General features: G+C 45.7%; 2 protein-coding genes across 2 annotated transcripts; one reads left to right on the forward strand and one right to left on the reverse strand.

Annotated features, from left to right (window-relative positions):
- Positions 1 to 319: 319 nt before the first annotated feature.
- Positions 320 to 5,269, forward strand: LOC123180712 (uncharacterized). The gene is made up of 7 exons (XM_044592830.1): positions 320 to 437; positions 782 to 823; positions 1,635 to 1,761; positions 2,058 to 2,254; positions 2,736 to 3,051; positions 3,536 to 3,693; positions 4,998 to 5,269. The coding sequence occupies exons 2-7, from the start codon at positions 802 to 804 to the stop codon at positions 5,147 to 5,149; spliced, it is 972 nt and encodes a 323-aa protein (XP_044448765.1). The 5' UTR covers positions 320 to 437; positions 782 to 801; the 3' UTR covers positions 5,150 to 5,269.
- Positions 5,270 to 14,289: 9,020 nt separating this feature from the next.
- Positions 14,290 to 17,586, reverse strand: LOC123066599 (heat stress transcription factor A-2c). Its single transcript, XM_044489653.1, has 5 exons — positions 17,338 to 17,586; positions 16,892 to 17,239; positions 15,132 to 15,989; positions 14,773 to 14,872; positions 14,290 to 14,652 (listed from the first exon to the last, which is right to left on the reverse strand). Exons 2-3 carry the CDS (start codon positions 17,219 to 17,221, stop codon positions 15,213 to 15,215), a joined length of 1,107 nt encoding a protein of 368 aa, XP_044345588.1. The 5' UTR covers positions 17,222 to 17,239; positions 17,338 to 17,586; the 3' UTR covers positions 14,290 to 14,652; positions 14,773 to 14,872; positions 15,132 to 15,212.
- Between the last annotated feature and the right edge of the window lie 2,889 nt (positions 17,587 to 20,475).

Consider the following 20,475-nt stretch of genomic DNA (forward strand, 5'->3'; position numbering starts at 1 on the left):
CAGTGATCGGTGGTAAAGAAGCGGGGGGGGGGGTCGCGATCTCCACAACGTGTGAGCGCCGCCGGGAGGAAGAAAAAACCCTAACGAGAGGGGATCATGTGTCCGCGTGGTCACTTGAGCGTCCTGGGAAACCGCTTGGCCCAACAGCTTCAGCGACGACGTTAGAAGCTAGCTGCAGCCTACAGCAGGAAAAACGGGCCGAGCCAAGCCAAGAATGTTGGCCCGTTCCTTTCTCGATCCGGCCTGCGGGCGGCCGGTCCAAAGGCACGGAACGGGTTCAGTCCTCGGGGGAGAAAAATCCCGGAATCGTTCGATTACCGGAAACCAGCCGTAGAATTCGGGGCAGAGGAGGCAGCCTCCCTCATAAAGAAGCCCTGAGCCCCAGCAGACGCCGTCCGTGGAGGAAGCCAATCCATTGTGGAATCTGCGCCAGCCAGGTCTTCTACTCTCTCCCACTTTTGCTTTCGCCTTTTACATTGCAGGGTTTCGACTTTCAGGGCTTGGCATGCAGTGCGACTTAGTATTGAGTTGACTTTCCTGGAGATCGTCTGCGAAACAAATCGGGTTTAATTAGGTTCTTATTGTTCATTAGTTTGATGATGACTTACCTACTGAAGCCGCCGTATATATCAACTGTCTTGTACCTCTGCACTGTGGCAATATGAATAGTGGCACAAAATTTTGTATGCCTTTATTTAGTAACTGTTTGATGAAGCTATGAGGTCGGAGTATCTTCTTCTTTGTGCCCTTACCATGGTGCGACGACCAATTTCACTTGCAGGCCAAGAAGAGGAAGGAGCTATGGGCAACTCCGGCAGCACAGGTACGTTTGCCCGCCCAATTCAACTTCAGACGGTTTATTCTGCTATAAACAAAAAGTCTGACGCGATTCACACCAATCCCTTTTAAGTAGGAGTACATGTCAGGTTAAAAATATGAGACTGTGGCTTTATTTAAACTGAGGAAGCGCTTGCCATCACCATCATGTCGATGAATCGACAAGATGACTGCATACTCGTGTGTTGAATGCAGCACCCTTTTGCAGAAACGCCATCAGTAAATTACAGTGTTGGTCCTAATGCTTGTTGTAGATCACAACCAGCAGTAGAGACTATTTATATACGAGAAAAAGGGGGGCTAAAGGGGGAGGATCCCTTTCCTTAACATTCCGCTGTTAGGTACAAGTGAGATCTCTCCGCGAATAAACTCAGATAGCATCCCAATGGCGACAATTTAAACGGGGGTGGGTGGGTTCAACAACCTTATCACTCTTGCCACTGAACTAGCGCTTAGTTCTCGCTATTTATTTTTATATGTGAGGAAAGTGGCCTCTTCAAAACAAAGAAAATAGAAGAAGAGAAGAGTGCATGTTATGTCGTTTGTACCCCAGATTTGTCACATGATAACTACGATAATATATTAGTGGTCACTTCTCACAAATCACTGTATGCAAGATTTTCAATCATATAACATGAACATAGAGAGCTAGCTATTCTGCACCCTTCAATTTTCCCCATGGTGAATATTGCAACTTGTTTATCTGCTGGAACTGCAACCTGCACATAAATTTGCTCATACCACACTCTTTTTTTCCTCTGTTATATAATGTTGATTTATGCATTGTCAAATTTCAGCTCCCGCACCACTAGGAAAGACCCATGTTCCAGACTTAGAATGGAAGGTTCATGACTTCTCAGCGCTACTTGAGACGAAAGCTACCTCAGTGCTATCTGCTCCTTTTCACTGCTCTGGGTACAATTGGTATGCATCATAACGCGAAAGGAAATTTACAAAATTAATGTATTAGATGTATATAAATACCATCTGGTTTTTTCTAGTGGATATAGTAGCTGTCTGTTAGCTAAGTACATAATAATTTAGGATGTTGATTACTCAGAAATCATGTTTCAGTCAGGTTGAAATATCAACCACAATCTCGCACACCCATGAAAACATCCAGACAATGAAGCTTGATAGGATGCATGAAGTGAAGAAATCAGGCTTGATTTAGTTATGACTTCTAGACTTACTTTGTTTTTCTTCAATTCCCTTCGCAGGTGCCTGCAAGTAACTCCAAAGCACAAACAAGATGCTCAAGTGACTCCAAAGCACAAACAAGATGATAAAGGAAATCCATATGTTGCTCTTTCTCTTATGATGTCCCAGGGATGTTTGGAGCCAGGTCACACGGTGCATGCAGACTTTGAGTTGTCAATATTCAACCATTCAAAAGGAATGTATTATGGATACAAAGGTAGACTCGTGAATGTGTTTTTTCAAGTACATCCATCCTATTTCCCCACACACAAAAAGTAGAGCCATCCTATTAGCTAGGACTCTATATAGTCTTAGTGCATCACAAGTTTGAGCTGTAGATTCCATCATTACAAATCAATACCTATAAATGTTGTAACATGGTCAATTCCTTTTCCCATTAACAAGTCACTTCTTTTTTTTTTCGCTGTGAAGCTTATCCGTTGACTGCAATGTGTGTCACACTTGAGACTCTTCTGATTCAAACACCGTTATAGTCTTCCAGAGTACATAGACATGTTCTTTTTACTTTGATAATCTTTTTTTGGATGTATTTCACTACTTTCATCTCTCCTTAAATGCTTAACAGGGGTGAAAGTTGATTATATGTTTTTTCCTTGCGGGAAAAAGTTGATTATATGTTATTTGGAATATTTTCAAGTTTGTATTTCTCTAGTTTACTAACTTTTAACTAAACACAGCTAGCCACAACTACGCTTTCCAGAATGGCTACTCGAACAAGGAATGCTTGATTTCTCTTCAGGAGCTACTGAAATCATCTGCTTTTCTAGTTGATGATAGTTGTGTCTTTGGTGTGGAGATATTAAAAATTGATGTCTCTTCTCCTGAAAAGAAGGCCGTCGTGGTTCAAAAGAAAGCTACCACAGTTCAGAACCTCTTTATCCAGAAGAAGGGATTCATCAAAGGGACATACACTTGGACCATAAACAATTTCCAAGAATTGGATTCTCAGAACTTTGTCCGTTCTCCTAAATTTGAAGTTGGCGGGCACAAATGGTATTCACCTGTTACCAGTTGCATCATTAATTATATATATACGATGCATGTGTTATCCGATATTATTGCTTATACGTATGCTTTAGCTTACACTTAGTGGCCAGAAGCATTTTTTAGTGCTTTGTGTCAACTCAACAGACATTACCGATGGCCAAGTCTTTGTGCAAGGCAAGGTCTGTTGTCCCTTCAGATATTCCAACAGGACATCTTAGTATGATCTCTAAGCATGGAACCAAAGAACTCTACTTCTAGTATATTTACAATAACATTTTTACTATATTTTACTGTAGTCATGTTTTGCTTAGATTTTTTGTATAATTTTAAGACTCTAATTTTGATGCCGCCAAGTCATGTTCAGAGTTAATGGGTGTACCTGCCAAGCTCAGACACGACTTTCTGATTTCATAACTAACCACATTCTTCAAATACATTTTCCCGAGTACGCAATTATATTTGAAGTATCACTTCCCATTCTTGCCAACAGGTACATTGGCATGTATCCGCGTGGTGAGAGGCGCAGAACTGATTGCCTCGCCTTGGGATTGTACCGGGAGTCTGCGGATGAGCTGTCCAGGAAGGTGGTTCAAATTACTCTGTCCATCCTGGACCAAAAGAATGGGAAATACCTCACTAGAACTACAAGTTAAGATCTCCCTAGCAAGAGTGAATTGCAAGAAACCACCACATTTGGGGCTTATCTTGCAGAAAACCACCTGGTCGCTAATCATTTGCAAAAATCACCGCACATTCAGTAAACATTTTGCAAAAAACACTGAACAGGTGATTTAGCCCGTTTAACCATTTTTCTGACTAGTGGGGACGGACTATAAGGAGCTGATTTGGCAACAAATTGACATATACCTCCCTGGATCTTATAAAAGAAAAGCAATCAAGCCCCCCCCCTCCCCGAAGGGCATCTCCTTCCTCTCGCCGGGAAGAAGCAGGACGGCGGTAGCTGGGCGGAGCTGCAGGCGAGGAACGGCAGCGCGGCGGCGGGATCCGGCCAGGAAGGGCCCGCAGGCAACGGATCCGGCGGAACTGGAGGTGGCGCGACGAACTGAGAGGGGGCGACGGCCTCGGCTCCTGCAGCAAAACGACGGCGAGGCGGAGAAGTTAGCAGCGGCGCGACACGAGGATAAGAAAGGGACCAGAGGCGGCGGAAGGAGCTCACCAGTGGGCGGTGAGGACGACGCAGAGGTCCAAGAGCGGGCGAGGCAGGGACGACGCAGTCCTCTGCTCGCTCGACATGAAGCAGCGGCGGCGCGGGACTGCAGGGACGTGGAGTTTGGCGGCGGGGACGACCGGATCGGGGCGCGGGTGCAGGTGACGAAGCTCCAGGCGGAGAAGGGGGCCGGCAGACAGCGAATCCGGCGAACTAGGTGGCGGCGCGACGAACTGAAGGAGGCGGCGGCGCACATCCTCTGTTCAAAAGACAGAGAGCTTCAGAGACGGGGACGAGAGACAGACAGAAAAAGGGGAGACCGTGTGGGGTCTTCACGGAGCAGGAGGCCATGGCGCTCTGCCGGGGACGCATCGGCCTGCTCACCGTCGCCATCGGCCACCGCGACGCGCACGCCGCGCTCGCCGGCTCACTCCTATCCATCTCCTCCTCGCTCCACCTCCTTCCGGCGGCGGGGGCATGGTCCAGAGGGCTGATTGATTTTTTTAAAATCTACTAGGGGTCTGTGTGTGATTATTTTGGGCCCCACCTGTCGGAAACGCCCTCAACCGTGCCAAATTACATGTTCAGTGCAATCTGCAACACTTTTACTGAATACGCGGTGGCTTTTGCAAATGATTAGCAACCAGGTTGTTTTCTGCTAGATAAGCCCCAAATGTGGTGGTTTCTTGCAATTCACTCCCCTAGCAACTATAGTGTGGTCTGTGAAATACTGTTTGTAACCCCCTGATAATAACCGTTGATCTTACTTTTGAGGTGATGGCAGATCTCTTAGTGTGTACACATCCAGAAGGGTGGGGATGGATAGCCTTCTTGCCACTCAAGGAACTCCAGGATAAGTCCAGAGGGTATCTTATAGAATCGAAGTACGTCCTCAAGGCAGATTTCACTATCTTCGGGTCATCGAATGATGGCTAGATCTTTGCCTCGTGGCCTGATGTAGAGTCATCCCACTACTAGTTTATATATATGAGATGGTGTTGCTGATTTGTTTGATGTTCTTATGGTATTAAAGATGAACTAGTTCACAATAAGTTGAGAAAGGATTTCTAGGAATATTGCCTCTAATATATTTCTATTTGCAAGTACTTCAATGTGTGTACTGATGATGTTCCGTCGATCATGTTGTCATGGCCTCAAGCATTTTCAAATGCCAGCCAACAAGAGGTTAAGTGTTATTTGTTTATGGACACGCATAGGGAGGGAATGTTCCACAGGAATCTTCGTCATCGTGTATACATATGTATGCTCGCAAGGGCTCAAAGATGGGTTAGCGCAGCCACGTGACGGCGAGGTTGCGTTAGTGGACTTGCTACAAAAGCATTGATGTTCGTCTTCTATGCAGTGGCGGAGCCAGCGCCCGGCCATCCCGGGCACTTGCCCGGGCTCGCTGGCGACGGGACAGCGTACACACCTGATAAACAATGGGGCAAAATTTGTTATGCATCGTCGTTTGCCCAGACAGAAGTGTACGATAGGTGATAAATAAATGGACTCATTTTTTCCTTTTTGAGCAGAACACAACAATGAGTTCCTATCAAGCGTTGTCATGGGCTAATTAACAAGGCCTATCAAGTGCAGTCGGCGTAATGTTCATCAGTCATGGGCTGCGATTCCCTTCTTCCAAAACGAGCAGTCACAACGACACCACCACTTCGGCTGCTCGTTTCTACCCCTCGAAAAAAAAAGGGAAAAATAGGCTGGACTATGGAGACGAACCGGCGGCGAGCGAATCCGGAGGCTGCCCTAGGCGCACGGCCGGTGGCGGGTGGAGCGGATCCATGTCTAGGAATGGCTTATATCCTCCTCGTCCAGTGCCTTTCTCGTCTTTCTCCTGATTAGGTAAAAAATTTAATTAATTTGAAGATTGATAGATTAGGGCTAAATTTTGAGTTTAGATGGTGCGGCGACTGCCTCGTGATACTGATATATTCAGTACTATGCCCGTCTCTTTTCTTACACAAGCTCTCTATTTTGAATATGTTCACTAATCGCAACTCTTAATTTATGTGCATTAGAAATTCAATTGTTTTTGTTGTATAGTGCCTTCTAGGATGTTTGGATGCTAATTTTGATAGATATATTTTTACAAGTAACATGACAAGTTTAGTTCTATGCATGGCCTTGTTTTATGACTTATGTTGTCACATGGCAATATCTCGAAGCTCCTAGGACAGTTTGGCGAGAACCTTCTCCAGGACACTTGGCAATGGGCGACACATGGTGCGACCTGAGCAGCCCTTTTGCCGTAAGTTGTTTGTCGAGTGTGATTGAGGGGGCACTCAGAAAACCTACGAACGCTTGCTAAAGGCAGCACTCGACAAACATCAAGGACACGTTAACTGCAATGGAACCATCTTCACCTAGTATCATGCTAAAGGCAGCACTCGACAAACCTACGAACGCTTGCTAAAGGCAGCACTCGACAAACCAACGAATGCTTTGCCGAAGACTGCACTTGGCAAACATCAAGGACATGTGTCACCCTTCAGTTGTCCTGTCTTCGGCGAGTAAGGTACGGAAGATAGTCAGCAAACCAACGAACGCTTTGCCGAAGACTGCAATTGGCATGTGTCACCCTTCAATTGTATTGTCTTCGCCGAGTATGGTACGGAAGATACTCGGCAAAGACAACATGCCACGTGGCAAGCGCCATATGTGTCTAACTAGCCGTTAGCCTACTTTATTTTACCGAGTAGCTCATTTTAACCCTCGATAAAGTCTTTGTCAAGTATCCGATGGAAGGAAATCGACGAAGCTCTCTTTGCTGAAAGGGGGTATTTCAAGTAGGGTTTGTCGAGTGTTGCGCTCGGCAAACTAGTTGCTGAGCTGTGATACCGACCTTCGCCGAGTACTTTGGTACTTGACAAAGAACCCGATTCTGGCACTGTATAAAACTGAATATTGATGTATCATATACTAGCTCACATTAAAATTACATTTTGCATGACTGATATGTTCATATTTTCACTTCATTACTATTGGATATTTGTGTTTTCGAAGTTTGGGGCGATTTTATATATTGTTTATCGAAACACTTGATTTTGATTTCCAAATTAGACTCAGGCTCAAGCTTGCCCGGGCTTCAAAAAAGTTCTGGCTCCGCCACTGCTTCTATGTTTTCCTGTCTTTCAGAGCAATCCATTCAAATATGACTAATTTGCTTCCTTTCACTTTTGACCACTGTCATAATTATTTATATATCCATTTAGTATTGATTCCTCTACTTGATTATGTGCATAATTTATCATAATTTGGTGACTGGCAACCTCCTCATGTTCCGCTAGATTCAGTCATGTTGTTCCGTGGTACACCCACCCCCTTGCGATCATTTTTGGTACACAATAACTACATGTCAATTGCATGAGTTCCAAATTTGAGGTCAGTCGATTTTTGGTTGAACGGATAAACAGACGGGTGGGAGAAAGAACCTCGCTGGGCAGGCTACCCCATCAGCTATCATAGTGTGGGGGTGGGGGAGGCAGCAGGGCGGTTGGGGGGGGGGGGCAGCACCGTGGTGGTGAACGATGGCCCGGCCCTAAAGGGATGGCCGGGGCAGCGGCAACACGGCTGTGGGAGGAGGTTTCGGGGAGGGCGGGGGCGGCGAGGCTGCGCAGTAGCGCCGCCGGCAGCAGGCGGTGGTGGCCAACGGTTCGGCCGATGGTTCGTGGGGCGGTTGGAAGAAGATGCATCCAGAGTTGGAAGACGACTTTGCAATCGTTAGATCGGAGATCAAGGATGAAGAACAGCGATTGGCCCAAATTGGGAATTCAGTCGACTGGCACCCAGCCAGTCCCTTTTTGGTATGCAATGGCTCATCACAACAGAGTGGATGATGCATTGGATTTTCAATCGACAACTACAGGTAGCCTGCGATAGTGGTGGATTTTCTCTAGCCTCGGCGGCAGCAGTCCAACAACAGATTCACCAACTGAGTTTCGATTAGCGGTCCTACCATGTATATAAAGATGATAGAGTAACAACCAGATTCAAACTGCGGCTAATAATTGATCAAAGATGATAGAGTAACAACCAGATTCAAACTGCGGCTAATAATTGATCAAAGATGATAGAGTAACTTCTAAATCACTTCAACGGGTGCACATGACTTTCCGATTCAAACTGCGGCTAATAATTGATCAAAGATGATAGAGTAACAACCAGATTGATCCGAATTCAATAACTGTCAGAGAAATTTAACTATATATACAAGAGATTGGAAGGACCTTGCAAGCCCACTCCCCCAACACCTGAATACTCTGTGCACATCAGCAGTGTACCTTGGTGATTTTACAAGTGGACATCCTCTTTGCAATCAGGTTTGCAGGTCACAGCCATGTTCGTGGCCATTAACCGGCCTGATTTAAAGCCGCGCCCTACAGCTACCGCGTCATCGGTTTGAGACACTTCATGGAGTTTTGCTGCACAATTACCACGTGTGCTCATCAAAAGCTTAGTAATAGTCATTGCTAGGAACATTAGAATTTGATAAATTGCATGATAGTTGGCATGAGAAAAAGATAAGCATGTTACATTGTGACTTGTGAGTGAACTGCTTGGCCGCCTTTGTGGTTCAGGGCTGAATGTATGTTGGCATATCCAGGTTTTCCTCGTGTGAAGCGGCTAGCAGATCATTCTACATCCCTCAACTTAGAGGGCTGCTATGCAAGCGATAAACACGACAGACATGCTGCGGCCACCATCAGATGCAGTGAGCGAGCACTTGTACTCCGCTGGATTGCAGCGTCATCTGCATGTAAGATTATTGGAAAGCGTTAAACCCTTTGCTCGGGCCGCATTTGTATTTATATGGGCATTGCCGTGGCATACAAGAAGAAAACGATCGACAGATTGATCGGTAGAGTTTGGAACAGAAGAAGAGATAGAAAGGAGATACAGGTTTAAACAGGAGAAGTTCTCTCTCTATACAACTCTATCTCTATACAAATATTCCAACACTCCCCCTCAATCTAAACCTATGCTATTCCAAGGTTGAGATTGAACTTAAACTCATCAGGTCTCCTCATAGTGAGAGGTTTTGTAAAACCATCAGCCAGTTAATCACCAGTGGATATAAACTGTATGTCAAGCAGTTTGCGAGCTACTCTTTCTCTGACGAAGTGAAAATCAACCTCAATATGTTTAGTACGTGCATGAAAAACAGGATTAGCTGAAAGATAGGTTACACCAATATTATCACAACATAATCTTGCAGCTTGTGGAGTCTTAATTCCGAGCTCATAAAGCAATGTTTGAATCCACATGACTTCAGCTGTGGCATTTGCTAGAGCCTTATACTCTGCCTCAGTACTTGACCTTGAAACTGTAGCCTGTTTCCTTGCACTCCATGATATAAGATTTGTTCCCAGAAAAACAGCAAATCCACCTGTAGACCTTCTATCATCAGGACATCCTGCCCAATCTGCATCTGAATAAGCAGTCACAAGCATAGACGAAGACTTGACAATTCTCAGTCCAAGTCCTTCTGGGAACTTCAGATACCTTACAATTCTTTTAACTGCAGTCCAATGAGTGGTAGTAGGTGCATGCAAATATTGACACACTTTGTTCACAGAGTAAGAAATATCAGGACGTGTAAGAGTTAAATATTGTAATGCACCCACAACACTTCTATAGTTTGTTGCATCCTCAGGTCCAAGTGCTTCTCCACTATCGACTATGAGTTTTTCTGAGGTTGAGATTGGTGTACTTACAGGTTTGCAGTTTTCCAACCCTACTCTCCTGAGTATGTCATGAGCATATTTCTCTTGTGAAAGAAGTATACCATCTTTTATCTGTTTGACCTCTATGCCAAGGAAATAATGAAGATCCCCTAGATCCTTAAGAGCAAACTCCATCTTTAAATCCTTAAGAAAACAAGTGGTAGCATCTGAACTTGAACTAGCAACAATAATGTCATCAACATATACTAAAACATAGATAATGACATTTCCTTTTTGATAGAAAAATAATGAGGTATCTGCCTTAGATGGTGTAAACCCAAGTTGTTGTAACTGAGTGTTCAACCTTGAGTACCAGGCTCTTGGGGCCTGTTTCAAACCATATAAAGCCTTATCTAACTTGCAAACAAAATGAGGTGAATTTTTGTTCTCATAACCTGGTGGTTGCCGCATAAAAACCTCTTCTTCCAGAACACCATGAAGAAACGCGTTCTGAACATCTAGTTGCCTTAAACTCCAACCCTTGGAAACCGTAACAGATAGCACAAGTCGAATTGTAGCTGCTTTAACAACAGGACTAAAAGTATCATCATAACCAATACCAAATCTCTGCTTGAAACCTTTCGCAACTAACCTTGCCTTATATCTGTCTATGCTTCCATCAGATTTTCTCTTGATCTTGTATACCCACTTGCAATCTATGACATTTATGCCCTTTGTTGGTGGTACCAGACGCCAAGTTTTGTTTTTCATAAGTGCTTCATATTCAACATCCATAGCCTTTTTCCATTCTTTACTAGCAAGTGCATCATGCAAATGAGTTGGTTCACCCATACTAGTAAGAAAAGCACGTTTAATTTTATCATACCTTATAGTGCCATCAGTGTATTCTTTCTTCTTAACAATACCAGACCGAGACCTCGTGTGTCGAAGTGGAATACCTGGCGCATCAGAATCACCAGCAGAATTTGCAACCACAGAAGATCCGGCCGGATCCGTTGCGCCAGACCGATTTGGATCAGCCGCGACAGACCGCTCCAGATCCGAGGCGACAGGGATCTCCCTCGCGATCAACGCTCCAGTGGAGCCGCGCCGCGTGTCACCCTCGCTGGCTGTCTCCTCGGATGCGTGGGGCGAGACGTTGGTGCTGGGCCCCGCGCCTGTCTCCTGGTCCGCCACCAGCCCATCAGCCGCACGCGTGGCGCTCGGGGAGCGGCATTGGCCCGCGCCGGTTTGGCTAGGCTGGCCCACGTTGCCTGGGCTGTCGTCGGCTGGCGCATGCGACACGGAGGGAATCGCCTAGGATCGCGTGCCAAGCCTGACGCGGGGATTTTCCTCGGATCCTGTTCTGCTGCCGCTCAAATCTTCCTGGGATCCCGTGACAGTTTTGGCTGCATCTCTTTGCATAAAATCACGTCCTGAAGCTGCACTTTTACCATCAAAAACCATATTTTCTTTAGGATTAGTCACATGATCAGCACTATTTAACTCACCCCCGTGATCTGGACTAGATACATATTCCGGAAGAAGTGCAATTTCTGCACGAAGAAGAGATCCGGCATTTGGATGAAGTTTTTCAAAAGGGAATATTGTTTCATCAAATATAACATCACGAGAAATATAGATTCGTCCAGTAGAGATTTCAAGACACTTGTATCCTTTGTGAAGGTTACTATAACCGAGAAACACACATTGAGTCGAACGAAACTCAAGTTTGTGATGATTATATGGACGAAGATTAGGGTAGCAAGCACACCCGAAAATTCTCAAGGAGTTATAGTCTGGTTTTTGATGAAACAATTTTTCCAAAGGAGTGATATGACCAATTACTTCGTTGGGAAGACGATTTATAAGATAAGTGGCAGCAATAAAGGCTTCGTCCCAATATTTTAAGGGCATGGATGCATGAGCTAGAAGGAATAGACCTACTTCGACAATGTGGCGATGTTTACGCTCGGCGGAGCCATTCTGCTGATGAGCATGAGGGCAAGAGACATGATGACTAATACCAATGTCACGAAAGAAAGAGTTGAGTTTCTCATACTCTCCTCCCCGGTCACTTTGAACTGCAATAATCTTTCTGTTGAATTGACGCTCAACAAGTTTCTGAAATTCTTGGAAGATGGAAAGAACTTCAGATTTAAACTTAAGCAAATATATCCAAGTGAACTTGCTAAAGTCATCAATAAAGCTAACATAATATATTTTTTTCTTCCAAAAGAATCTCTTGCATGACCCCATACATCACTAAAAATAAGTTCCAATGGAGCACGAGACACACTATTTGACTTAGGATAAGGGAGTTGATGACTCTTTGCACACTGACAAGCATCACAAACAGACTCAATATTTTGACTAGATGATAATGGAAGATTGCCTTTATTCACTACTTGCTTGACTATGATCGAAGAAGGATGTCCTAATCTTTGATGCCATCTCGCCAAGGAGGGCTTGATGACGGAGTAAACTTGATGACGAGGCTTTCGACTAAGTGCTCCGGATGTGATGGGATACAAGCCTCCAATGCATCTATCGTGATGAATGAGCTCCCTCGTTGCCCGATCCTTGATGAAAAAATATGTTGGATGAGTTTCAAAGAAAACATTATTATCGGCAGATAAACGAGACATGGATGCTAGGTTTTTGTCGGCTTGTGGAACATGAAGGACATCTTTTAAAATAAGATCACGTTTAAGAGTAGGGGGATTAATAGATGCTTGACCAATGTGACAAATATCCATACCTCCACCGCTTGCAGTGTGAATTTGATCATTGCCGAGGTATCTCTCCCTCATGGAGAGTTTTTCAAGCTCGTTGGTGACATGATCAGTGGCCCCTGAATCGGCGTACCAGACTGTGCCATCTCCTCCTTGCTCTCTGATTGCGGCAGCGACATGACGGGCGTCAGGAACGTAGTCTTCATCATAACGATGCCAACAGTCCATGACCTCATGGCCCGGTTTCTTGCACAATTGACACCGAACACGGTTGCTTGAGGAAGGTCCAGAGGAGGTGTGATTGTTGTTGAAGCCACCCCCTCCAGAACGGGCAGGAGCGTTGGTGCTGGTGTAGCCGCCCCCGCCGGATCGAGCACCTGGTCCGCTGCCGCGGCCGCGCCCGCCACCACCGCTGCTGTTGCTGCGGTTCCTTCCCTGATCGCGCCCACGGCCAGTACCACGGCCACGCGAGGCGGCGTTAGCCGAAGACTGGTGCACGTTCATCCCATGGAGAAGATTGAGGCATGCATCAAAACTGAGAAGCTGCGTGTATAGCTCCTGGACGGTCACGGGTTCAACCCGCGTAGCAAGCGCCGACACGACCGGGTTGTAGTCGAGGTCGAGGCCGGCCAGAACTTGGGAGACGATCTCGCCTCTGGACATGGCAGCTCCGGTGCAGGCGATCTCATCCGTGAGCATCTTGATCTTGGCTAAGTACTCTGACATGGACATGTTACCCTTCCTGAGGTTTGTGAGTTCCATCCGAGTATTGATCGCCTGTGCTTCGGTTTGGGCAGCAAACATAGCTTCGATCGCCGCCCACACCTCCGCCGGTGTCTGAAGGGTAACCACCTGTGCAAGAATCTCGCGAGACAGAGAACCCATCAGAAAACTCTGAACCTGTTGTTGCTGTGCATACCAGAGAACTCGGGCGAAATTGGCGATCTGCTCCTCCTTCCCATCCTTGGTGATGGTGAGGGTTTCCGGTGGTGCCTTGCTCGCCGGATCAAGGTGGTGGCCCATCTGTGCGCCTTTGATTTGAGGCAGCACGATGGCCTTCCACATGAGGTAGTTGTTCCTCATAAGCTTCTCCTGGGGGGGGGGGGGTGATCCAAGGGACGTGGTAAAGGATGCGGTGGAGGAGGAGGAAGGGGCAAAGGTGGAGGTGGACGCAAGGGACGTGGCGAGAGCACTCATGGTGCTAGAGGTGGTGGAAGCAGTAGTCATGGCGATAGGTTGAAGAACGGCTTGTCTAGATGCGATCTCCTTTTGATCTTAGGAAGAAGTCGCTCTGATTACCATGTAAGATTATTGGGAAGCGTTAAACCCTTTGCTCGGGCCGCACTTGTATTTATATGGGCATTGCCGTGGTGTACAAGAAGAAAACGATCGACAGATTGATCGGTAGAGTTTGGAACAGAAGAAGAGATAGAGGAGATACAGGTTTAAACTGGAGAAGTTCTCTCTCTATACAACTCTATCCCTATACAAATATTCCAACACTGCATACCGGCCGGGAACTGTTGTGTGCCCCGCAGTTTCGATAAACTTAAACTAGCCTTGTGCAGGGTGCGAGGAAACTAAACATGATTGATGAAGAACTGCCTATCAGTGCACATTGCCTAAAGGGTGATTGTCCTTAGCTTCGAGTTCAATAATAAGACCACTAATCAATAGTACCTTGCAAAGGTTATCAACATTTATTATCTCAATATAACAGAGGTTGCAGCATACACTACCAATCATCACACAGGACACAGGCCCTAAAAGTAAGGTAAATTGGCAAATGGACGGCAGAAGGAGAAATGACTGAACCCACACCCAGATGCCAACGGCTGACTACAGACCAGACTTTCACAACAAAGCTTCACCCAACGAGTATATACAGTAACACACTTCCACAGCTACTGCTGCTGAACACCAGCTCAGAACAACCGAATGTCGACTACCTGGACCATCTTCTTCAGAGTTACGAGTTTAGGTAACCATTCAATACACGTCATGGGTCTCCATCAAGCGACGCCTGCATTGAAGAAATCAAACATTGTTATATTCTAGAACAACTCCTTTTTTTGCGGGAATTCTAGAACAATTCGTAAATGACATGACTTTTGCAAGTGGAGAGAGGCAGGCGAGTACTTACAGCAATTAGTCTTCAGCTTCTACTCCCTACCCAGAGGTGTTCCAATCCCCGGTATGGAACACCTCAGATAGCCAGTCATGTTGCCACCAATCAACTAAATCTGGTTAATGAACAAACAAGAAAGCTTCAGTAAGTAGCAAAAGAGGGAAAGCCATAAAGCAGACCAATCAAGAATGAAAACAGGCATGTAGGTTTCAACCATGTTCTCAAAGATCCAACCACTACACTAACTCTCACTCCTGCAGACTTATGGCAACACAAATCATACATGTGTCACTGCGTTAATTACCATGTTACCATATTTTCACTACACTTATTAGTAAGATTATGATATTTGTGTTATTGAACACGAAATATACCAGATTGTTCAAGATGATCTGCAATAGTAGTACTGAAGAAGCAATGTTTGTTGGTTGAAGTGAACCACTGTGAACAAAACTCTACTGCGGGCTAGTAGAACTCAGATACCCCAACTGCTGACCCAGTTCATCGATATCTTCAGGTCTCCTTCCCTCCAACTCTGACAGCCCAGACCCGTCTTCGTCTCCAAAATCATCAGAAAATAGCTCTGCCCAGAAATCGCTGTTGATGTCCAGCTGCCCATTAGCTTCATCCTTCTTCTCCTCGTCTGTTTTGCCCTGCCCAAGCTCCTGAATGTTCTGCGCTAAATTCTCCATCCCGTTCATTCCAGGTTCACTGAGGACACCAGAATCAAACAGGAACTGTGAATCAAGTTGCTCGCTCTGACTTGTTGTTGCCCCCGAACCATAAAATGGAGCATTGTCTATAGGCCGCCTTCTTTTCTTCGAGATGGCATCTTCAAGCTCCTTCCTCTTATCTTGCTTCTGGACTAATTGCTGGAAGAAGTGTGGGTTACGCATTGCTCTTGCCAAGAACCCCATCATCTGGGCCTGTCTCTGTTCAGCAGCTCGTAGCCTGCCTTCCATGGCTTGCACATTATCCTTAGTAGCTTGCTGCTCCTGCCTTAGCTTCACTACCTCTGTGATCAAGAGGTTCTTGTCGCGCTTGAGCCTGTCAATCTCTTCCTCAAATCCAAACTCACCAACCTCCAGGCAAGATGTGAGGGCCTGCTGCTGTGATGAGGGCGCATTGGATGGCGGCTTCCTTCTCTTGATCGTCTTGAGAAGATGCCTCTGACCCCTAAGGAAACCTTCATTTGCAAACTCCCATCTGTCAGGATCAACCTTTCTGAATCCCTGCAGATTGCAAGAGGTAAGTAACGACCACGGTTAGGCCATGGACAGAACTCACAACAGAGACAGTCACAAGGCAACATGGCTATGCTGTAACTTCTAGATTATAGCTTGATCATCAGTACACTATATCATCAGTAGAGTCTTCTAGAACAAAACAATCTTGTTCCTGTACTTCATCCAGTATCTTGTTCCATCTAGCTACAATAAGAAGTTCAAGGAATGATGTCAGGATGATACAATTTTTTTCTGGAGAGTTCATCTCCATGCCTCACCGTCAGATGAAGCTCATTGCAGGACACATTGCTTCAAGAATAAGCACATTCAGAAGATTTCCACACACACACACACACACAATCAGTACAGTACAATGTTAAAAGTTTTAGAACTAGGATGTACTTCCATTAAAGCTGAAAAGCCCTTGTACACTAGTGGCTGGCTTAATTTACACTTATTAATTAAATAATCTCAAGTAGAATACAACACACACAGAAGCTGGATGTTATCAAAATCCTAGTTTATTTTATTTAGATTTTCCTAAATCCTAGTCTATCTACAGTAGTTTGGAATTATCAGTTATGACTAGTTCAGTTATCAGAGCATTACCCTGGACAGCAACAGATCCAGTTCTCATATCGCAATCTGAAGAGCACAGTGGTTATCTGAAATGCTGCTGATTTACCTAGACCAGCTACACACGAATATGCTGCCGTCTTCTTAACACAAAGATGCATATGCTTAATTGCAGTCATGACAGGACAGAAAAGCAGCAAGATCGAATAATTAACTAGCAGAAAAATGCTTCTACTTCCCCATCCCCTTATTACCAGAACAAATTAGCACCATGACTAAGAAATTAGCAAGATGCATCAGCACCAAGACACGGGAGGGAGACTCTGACTCACATAGGTGTTGAGCTGGCGGACGAAGCTGGAGAAGTTGGAGTGCTTGAAGAGGCGCGGGAGCAGGGCCTCGGCGAAGACGTGCGGGTCCCAGACGACGAAGGTGTTGCCGGCGCGGCCCCAGGACACGACCTGGTCCGTGGCCGGGTCCTCCACCAGGTCGTACGTCTTGGTGAGGAACGGCGGCGGCCCGGCCTCGTGCAGCCCCTCCATCGGCCGCGGCAGCGCCCCGTCCTGCCGCTGCTGCGGCGGCGCGGCCGCCGGGTGCGTGCGCTCCTCGTGCAGCAGCACCTCCTCCTCCTTCACAATGCCCTCCGGCGGCATCGCGTCCATGGCCGACCCCCGCCCCACCTACCGAAGCAAGAAGAGCACGAATCGGATCAGGCCCGAGAAGAAAGAAAGCTCCGCCGGCGGCGCCGAGGAAGAAGAAGCTCGGATCGGGCACCAACCAGCCCTGCTCCCGCTGAAAGCTCGGATTTTTGGGACGGAATCGAAGGCGGCGGGCGAGATCTTTGTGCGGTAATAAGGTAAATGGTGGGTAAAGAAATGAGGGAGACGGTGGGTGAATTCCGTCGGGCGGTCGCGGGGGGGTGGAGTGGAGTGGCGGCCGCAGTGCTAAATACCCGTCCGTACAGTGCGCGGGCGTCGGGAGGCGTCGGGAAGGCTGTGGAAGGTTCTAGAGCACGCGTCGGGAGCGTGGCCTCGGAAGGTTCTGGACGGATGGATGGGATGGGTGATTTTTTGCCAAGTGGCCGGGCTGCGGCTCGGCCAACAGGCCCAACCGCCGTTCGACAGCGCACCGGGGCGTGGCCCAACTGCTGCCTTGTTTTTTGCCTTGGAAAGATTCCTCGGGGCGCGGGCTAGATTTTTCTGTTTTTTTTGTTAATGCACACTTGTGCGGTGGTCGTGTCGTCTGCCAGTCAGCGACGCACATGCTTGCACAGTTGTCGCACTTGTATCTTTGATGAGTCAAACCCGTATACTTTTTCTTAGAAAACTTCCAATTTATTCATCTTTAATCATGGTAGTACAACGAACATCAAAAATAATAAAAATTAGTACATTCAAATCTGTAGACCACATAGCGACGACTACAAACACTGAAGCGAGACGAAGACGCGCCGCCGTCATTGCCCTTCCCTCGCCGGAGCCGGGCAAGACTTGTTGTATTAGACAGTCGGCAAGTCATCATGATAAGGTCTCATAGGATCAGCGCAGCAGAACAGTAACCACCGCCGATGAAGAGTAGCGTAGATCGGAATGATCTAACCTAAAAACACATGAACGTAGACGAACTACGACCAAATCTGAGCAAATCCATCAGAAACAAATCCGTTGGAGACACACCTCCTCACGCCCATCGATGATGATAGACACACCATGGATGGGTGCTGGGAGGGGAGAACTTTATTTCATCTTCGGGGAGGCGCCGCCATCTCGTCTTCCCGAGCAGGACACAAGCCCTAGCAAAATGTGAAGGAACAACTGAAAGCAGAGCCCTCCTGCGGGCAAGGGCCGAGATCCACCACGCATACATACATTATCTTGTACAACCTCCGTCCGGGTCTATTGACCCTTAGTTTATTATAATCATCTATATGTTTTTGCAAAAAAAATCGTCTATATGATTAATATAAAATATAATGTATATGGTAAATATATTGTTGGATTTGTATTTGAAAAACCTTTTCAACGATGTAATTTTTGTGACATATACTTCACATATTGTTTGTTAAATTTATAGATCAAAATTTAAGACAAAATAAGAGTGGGCCTAATAAACACGGGTGGAAGAAGGGAGTATAGTACTCCCTCCACATATTAGCTTTGATCAAACTCAAACCTTATAAAGTTTGACTAAGTTTATTAAAAAATAAACTTTTATAATTAAAAATATATGTGATATGAAAATACAATGAATGATGATTCTAATGGTATTGTGGATGTCAATTTCTTTGTATAAACTTGGTTAAAGTTTAGAAAGATGGCCCGAGACAAAGCTAATATGTGAATTAAACAATAATGGAGAGAGTATTAGAAGCTTTTGGACTGGGTTTTTCCTGTGTGTTTCCTATGTTGGTTTTCAACAGTATTTTGGTTTTTTGTGTTCCTTTACTTGTTTTCTTCTACTAGTTTTTATGTTATTTATTTATTTATTTAATTTTAAAGTAAAGACTACTTTTTTCAATACATGACCTATATTTTTGGTATACATTTGAAATATTTTTTATACACGTTGAATATTTTTCAAATACATGATGAACATGTTTTTAAATACATGTTTCAAATATGTCTTGAACATACACATTGAACATTTTTTTGAATGATCCAAAACATTCCTTATACAATGTATTACCATTTCATGTGAAGCTACATGAGTTCCATACGAGATGTGAAGCATTTGAACATTGAAAAGATTATTAAAGGTAGTAGATCTCCCGTGGTTGGTTTCTGAAATTCGAAATGTGCAGCATCCCCTCGAAATTCCTTGGATGCCGCCCCCACTGGACTAGTTATCCCTCTTCTTAAACAGCTCTTTCTCTTCGAATGATGGTTTGGCAGGGCTTGAAATGATTCTCATGAACAATGCAAGAGAGGTTCACTTTGCTTCATGTCATCTTCTGTTTCTTTTACAACAACGCACTAGATGTCAGGACCCCGACTCAATGCCACATCGATCTAGCATGTAACACCTCATATCACTTTGCGGCCTCACGCACGGTATTCCCACGGGTGTCGCCTTACCTTTGCCCGGGACCGTTTGCGCCTTTTGGCACACGTATATGACAGTGTCGCTAGCATCCATATGATAAGGAGCCCGGGCTGACATGGCTAGTCGTAAACCCAAAGCGGCACAGACTTACAGGGACAGGCATCCATGACCCAGCATCGAACGTGTCGGTCATCAGCGAGTGAATCCAGGCTGTAGCACTAGGCTAGCAGGACTCCGGTGAACCGGGCTGTAGCGGGCTAACAGGACTCCGGTATTCACCGCATGACATTTCCCCGAAGGGACAGACACAGGAACGAAGAAGGACACATGCCGGCCAGCCTAAGTGTTCCGGAGCAGTAGCAAGCTACCATGGCTCGGTGGAAACACTAGGAGACATTTCCCCGTAAGAGAGGCTACTAAAGATAAACAACTAGATGGTCAGATCCCACACATACCAAGCATTTCAATAACATACACACAATATGCTCGATATGTGCAAATACAACATGGCATCACAACATGACTCTATGACTCAAGTAATCTATTCAATAGGCTCCGAGGAGCGAGATATTACAAACATGGGTCTCATGACCCAACATTCAGAGCATACAAATCAAGCACAAGCGGAAGCTATCATGTCTGAGTACAGACATCTATAAATGAAAAAGGCTGAGAAGCCTGACTATCTACCAAATCCTGCCGAGGCACAAGATCGTAGCTGAGGTAACAAGCTAAACGTCGAAGACCACGCGGAAATACTAGTGAGACTGAAGTCTCTCTGCAAAAACATAAAATAGGCAAACGTGAGTACAAATGTACCCAGCAAGACTTACATCAGAACTATCTACATATGCATCATTATCAACAAAGGGAT

The sequence above is a fragment of the Triticum aestivum genome, chromosome 1A (assembly GCF_018294505.1).
Source record: "Triticum aestivum cultivar Chinese Spring chromosome 1A, IWGSC CS RefSeq v2.1, whole genome shotgun sequence".
NCBI lineage: Eukaryota > Viridiplantae > Streptophyta > Magnoliopsida > Poales > Poaceae > Triticum > Triticum aestivum.

Coding starts and splice junctions, on each gene's coding strand:
- LOC123180712 (XM_044592830.1), top strand. CDS start 802: ATGGGCAACTCCGGCAGCACAG. Junction 2,255..2,735: donor AATGTATTATGGATACAAAG/GTAGACTCGTGA, acceptor AACTAAACACAG/CTAGCCACAACTACGCTTTC. Junction 3,052..3,535: donor GAAGTTGGCGGGCACAAATG/GTATTCACCTGT, acceptor TCTTGCCAACAG/GTACATTGGCATGTATCCGC.
- LOC123066599 (XM_044489653.1), bottom strand. CDS start 17,221: ATGGACGCGATGCCGCCGGAGGGCATTGTGAAGGAGGAGGAGGTGCTG. Junction 15,990..16,891: donor TCCGCCAGCTCAACACCTAT/GTGAGTCAGAGT, acceptor TGCAATCTGCAG/GGATTCAGAAAGGTTGATCC.